General features: G+C 52.3%; 1 protein-coding gene across 4 annotated transcripts in view; it reads left to right on the top strand.

Moving 5' to 3' along the window:
- The window catches only part of ACTN1 (actinin alpha 1), a 90,704-nt gene that overhangs the window by 47,028 nt on the left and 38,138 nt on the right, over nucleotides 1-5,538 (top strand). For all 4 annotated transcript variants that reach the window (XM_006915152.2, XM_006915151.2, XM_006915153.3 and 1 more), the window contains exons 2-3: nucleotides 891-1,005; nucleotides 4,692-4,811. In XM_006915152.2, the coding sequence (XP_006915214.1) occupies nucleotides 891-1,005; nucleotides 4,692-4,811 (235 nt within the window). The remainder of the gene's footprint in view (nucleotides 1-890; nucleotides 1,006-4,691; nucleotides 4,812-5,538) is intronic.

Genomic DNA, 5,538 nt, shown 5'->3' with positions numbered 1-5,538 from the left:
CACCTCCCGTAACTGAGTGCTATTTGGTGCAGAGAAGTATGGAGTTGCCAAGGAACGGGTTGGATCTGAAGCAGGAGAGCGCTTCTGTCTGTTTCCAGTGGAATATGTCAGCTGGGGAGAGACACCTGCCCAAGTTGTAGACAGGCATGCGAAATTTAAGTGCACACTTGTGTTTATTGAGTCATCCTGTTCCTTGTGTGAGCCACCAGGGGGTGCTGTTGGCACAGGGCAGCTCATTTGGTGGCCTGCCTCCCCGATCATCTGCTTGATAAAACAGCTTCATTTTTGCTGCTCTCCTCCCACAGACTAGAATATTGCAACAGTGATGGTCTTTCATTTAGTCTGCTTACATTCCCTTTCTGGAATTCTTCCGCATACTTTGCAGCCTAAGGTGCCTTTACTCCCTGCCCCAAACACGCAGACATACACACTGAGTACTTACCTTTCTCGTTCCTTAACCCGACACCATGCCTCTGAGCTGTGTCCCTAACAAAACTGATTGTTCTTTTCCCTCAGCTAGCTGCAGAGTGGACAAAGATTTAATAAACAAATTTACCTTTAAGGTGTTAATGAGGTTTAATATGTTCCCTCCGGGGTACTCTGCCTTAACACTGTGAAGATTGGAATTAAACCTTGTGACCTAAGAGATGAATTTCTGGCACTTCTAAATGTGTGTGGGGTGATGTTTTCGGTAGATGGTTGAGAGGGTAGATGTTAAAGGAGGGTGCTGCTTCATCTGTCCCTCCGGTGCCACCTATGCCTTATACAGAACAAGCTGAAAGATGGCGTGGGGCAGGCAAGTCCCCGGACCCATGGAGGCCTTGTGTGAGGGCCTCAGAGACCATGACTTGTGGGGAGTCTGACCACTCGCTCTTCTTTTCTTTGCCTAGACATTCACGGCGTGGTGCAACTCCCACCTCCGCAAGGCGGGGACGCAGATCGAGAACATCGAGGAGGACTTCCGGGACGGCCTGAAGCTCATGCTGCTGCTGGAGGTCATCTCAGGTGAGAGGGACCACTGGCCTTGGGAGTGCCAGGTGGCCAGGACCACCCTGGCCCAGGATAAGCTGCTGTCCGCCGGGTTCTGCCGCTTTGAGACTGCTGCCCTGGCACCTCTGGCGCTGCTGTCTCATTGCTCATGGCTGGCTTTGGGTCTCTTGAAAGAAGCTGGGGATGACATGTGTGGATTCAAACGAAGAGACTGGGTTTCGTCCTGGCTCTGCCACTGGCCAACCACGTGTCCTTGGACAAGTTCTTGCCTTTCTGCTCCAGGATCCTCATTTGCAAAAAGATGGAGTTTCAAGTTCTGTATATTCTGTCTCCTTCTATTATCCTTCTTTTACACTGGCTACCATGGTGTTAGTGTGGGCCTGTGTCGACTGTCACTCAGTTGATGGCACAGAAGCCCTTGAGCACCTCCCAGCTCCTCCATTCCCACTGCAGTCCGTCATCCACACCACGGCCAGAGGGTTCGTGCAACCACCAAATATGGTTGCGTGGTTCCCTGGTCGAAACCTTTCGGCCCTCCCCAGGGCTTTGAGCCTGCAGCCTACATTCCTTAGCATAGCTTACAGGATCCTTCATGAGCTACCACCTGCTTTATTTTCAACTAGCTGTTCCTAAAACAGCCTTGAACCTAGGACCCTCTGCCACCCTAGAGACATGCAGCCCTCCCAGATGACACGCTCTCTGTGCTCTGTGCTTTTACACAAGCTCTGACTGCTTTTTTTTACCCCAGTACTTTGGTCTGTTTCCCTTTCCTGTGAAATCTGTGTTTATGTTGGGGGTGGGTTTGTAAAATATACATAACATAAATGTACATGACGTCAAGTTTACCATTTTGACCATTTTTAAGTGTACAGCTCTGTGGCGTTAAGTACATTCACATTGTCATTCAGCTATCACCACCATCCATCTCCAGAACTTTTTCATCATTCCACACGAAGCTCCATACTCATTAAACACTAACTCTCCATCCCTCCCTCTTCCCAGCCCGACACCACCATTCTTTCTGTCTCGATGAATGCGACTACTCTAGGCACCTCATATAAGTGGAATCATGCTTCCCAGCCCGACACCACCATTCTTTCTGTCTCGAATGTGCCTACTCTAGGCACCTCATGTAAGTGGAATCATACAGTATTTATCCATTTGTGACTGACTTACTTCATTTATCATAATGTTGTCCAGTTTCTTGCATGTTGTAGCATGTGTTAGAATTTCCTTCCTTTTTAATTTTTTTAGCCGAGTAATGTTCCATTGTATACACACACCACATTTTGTTTCTTCATTCGTCGTGGATTAGCACGTGGGGTGCCTCCACCTCTTGGCATTTGTAGGTGATGCTGCTGTGAACTTGGCTGCACAAATACCTATATGAGTTCCTGCTCTTGGTTCTTTTGGGTGCATATTTAGAAGTAGAATTGCTGGGTTATGTGGTAATGCCATGTTGAAGTTTTTTAGGAACTGCCATGCTGTTTTCCTCCAGCCGCCTTTTAGAGTGTCTTTCCCTTCTGCCTCCCCCAACATTTCTTAAACATTTTTCTAGTTTAAGCAAACAAACCTGGCATTGTTCTTTTTCATTCTTCGAAACTCAGCTCAGACTTTGGCTTCCCCATCTCCCGAACCCCCCACTGCAACTTGAGCGGTTGCCCTCCTCTGGGCCCCAATAACACCCCATTAATTCCTCTCTCGTGTCTTTGCCACCCAGTTTCATCATTTTGGCCCTCAACGCTGAGGTCCTTGAAGCAGGGACGGCCCCTTCTCTGTGTCCCAAGTGCTCAGAACTGTCCTTGGCATGTAGGTGATACTCAATAAATACTAGAGGGACGGAATGCCCGAGCTGGGCTTTTCCGCACCGCCATGAGTGCATTCCCACTGAATGGCCAGCTTGTGCCCAAGGGGAACCTGTGCACGTCTCTGAAGTGGGCTCTTCTCTTTGCTGGGGCTCACGGAGATCAAGTCACTGAGACGTTGACTTTTTCTCCTTGAGCATCTCTGGAGATGGGTAGGATGACAGGAGAAGGAAGGGGATGCTGCCTGCAGAGATCCTCGAAGTGCGGTCCCTGGACCACACAGCAGAATCGGAGACCCCACCCCAGACTTCCTAAATCAGAAATGTAGGGGTTAGGGGAAGGGGCTGGACAGCTGCAGTTAGCAGGTTCTCCAGGTGGTTTTGTGCTACTGAAGTTGAAAACCATTGGCCTTGCCGTCTCCACTGTCCTCTGGGAGAGGTCCCAGACCAGCCAGTGTGCACAGCGGGTGGGCTGGCTGGGAGCTCAGGCCCAGAAGGCCCTGAGGGCTGGAGCATTAGTGGAAGCTGCCTAGGTATGGGGGGTGGGAGGGGCACACAAGGCACTGTCTCCATCCCTCCTATAGGAGGGAGCCCCTGTGGCTTCTCATCTGCTTAGGAGGACAGTGAGGGTGCCTTGCCAAGGAGAGGCAGGGCAGCAGCCACAGCCCCTGAAGAGCCAGAAGTGGAAAGTCTTGATTTAATAATAAAAACCCAGCTGTGCTTCCATGAGAGCTGCCAGGCCAAATCACATCTGTGGCAGGAAGTCTGCTCTCTTCTAGAAGCTGGGGGCCCCCTGAGAATGCTGCTCTGACTGGGTGGCCCCAGCCCCGCTGACCAGCCCCTTGAGCCCTCTCAGCCAGACTGCTGACATTCATGGGGGAGCCTGGTCTGGTCTGGTTTGGGGGTCATGGCAGGCGCAAGGATCCTGCGTTTCAGGCTCGAGGATGGTGGTTCTCAGCCTTTTGGGATCCCTGGCCTCTTAGAGACTCTGAAAGCTGGGTGCCCCTTCCCCAGATGCGTGGCACATACTTTTTAAAATAGTTTCAGGAGGTTTCTGGATGCCACTGCACTGGGATAAAAGTGTTTTTAATGGGGTCTTTGGAGAACTAGCTCCTCTACCCCTGTGTCCTCGCAGCTTCTGGCCCTGAAACCTAAGCCTCAGAAGCTTCCATTTGGGAAGTGGGGGTGGGGTGGGGGGTTGACTCGGAGCTGAGCCAAGGGTGCCCCTGGGAGGCAGTAATGGGACAAGAGCTCCGAGTCTTAAATGAGAGAGGGATACTGTGGATAACTCCATTTAAACACCCAGGGGACTTTTTCAAAATACTCTAGAGTGACCCACATCCCTTCCCAGACCCGGCAGTCCGGACTAGAGGGAGTTCAGGGTCTTTGCATGTGCTGTTCCTTCTGCCTTGATCACCATTCCTTGTAGTCTAGGTCTAGCTGCCCTCCCACTTAGGCCTTCCCTGACCCCTCTGAAACTCCTCATCCTCCAACCCGCCCTCCTCCTCTGCAGCCTCTTTTTAAGCAATTCTTTTAAGCATTTATCCTTCTTGGTATTTGTACATATTTGTGTGTTTCTCTGTTGAAGGTCTGTATCTCACTCTGGACCCTAAGAACACGAAGGCAGTGGACTGTTTTGTTCACCTCTACGTTCCTAGCACCCAGCCGAGTTTCCAACACGTCTTAGGGGCTTCGTACAGAACCGTTGCGTGGCGGCGAGCAGTTTAGATCTGAGACGTGGAGGAAGTAGAGGCAGGGTGGGCGTTCTCCTGCACGGAAGCTGCACGGGCGTGTATCGGTCGACGCTGTGCCCTGAGCGAGGGTGTCGTGGCAGTAACCCCGGCTCCTGCAGAGCAGCATCTCACCTCCCCTTTTTCTGCTCTGGGTCTCTATTCAGGTGAACGTCTGGCCAAGCCGGAGAGAGGCAAAATGAGGGTACATAAGATCTCCAATGTCAACAAGGCCCTGGACTTCATAGCCAGCAAAGGGGTCAAGCTGGTGTCCATTGGAGCGGAAGGTAAGGCCTTGCCCGCTGGCTGCTTCTCGGAGCCTAAGTTTCTGCTCTCCTGGTTCCCTGGACCTTTTTTTTCTCTCCTGATTCCTGGGCCCACGCATCCCTGGGAGCGTTGGGAAGCGGGGCGCCCACCACCTCCATCTGGTCGACCTGTGGATTCTTCATGTAGCACTTTCCAGCCAGTGTCAGCCTCGCCCACGCGCTGGCCCCCTCAGTCAGTCCCAGCGCTGGAACCCTGCGAGCGTGCAGGGCCGCCTCCCTCATCGCAGGTCTGGCTTTGCTGCCCGACGCGGGAGAGGGCGCAGGCGCAGGCGGGCGGAGGCTCACGGCTGTCCTGAAGCTCCACGGAGCCCCGAGAAGACTGACGCCCACAAGCCCGTAGGGACGTTCTTAACAGCGTTTCCCGCAGAGTGGCCTCTTGGCTCTTTTTCCTTCACTTAAACTTGGTTAAAGCTCCGTTTGAATTGTTGTTACCATTACCATGTTCTTGATGGTTGAAAGGAGGGAGCATCGCCTCTGCGTGCACTGTGGCGGCTTTGAAGGATGTGGGGAAGGTCGAGGTGATTAGAGCAGAATGCCGTGACCAGGCCCTGGCAGGACCAGGTCCCATGGATTCAGTAGGTTTATTGGGCACCTGCTGTGTGTGCCAGAGACTGAAAGATAAGTAAGACAGCTTCCCTCCCTCCCTCCTTTCTTTCCTTCCTTCCTCTCATCCTTCTTCCCTCCCTCC

The sequence above is a fragment of the Pteropus alecto genome, unplaced genomic scaffold, assembly GCF_000325575.1.
Source record: "Pteropus alecto unplaced genomic scaffold, ASM32557v1 scaffold276, whole genome shotgun sequence".
Taxonomy (NCBI): Eukaryota; Metazoa; Chordata; class Mammalia; order Chiroptera; family Pteropodidae; genus Pteropus; species Pteropus alecto.
The sequence above is the reverse complement of the archived record's forward strand: the minus strand, read 5'-3'. Positions and strand labels throughout refer to the sequence as shown.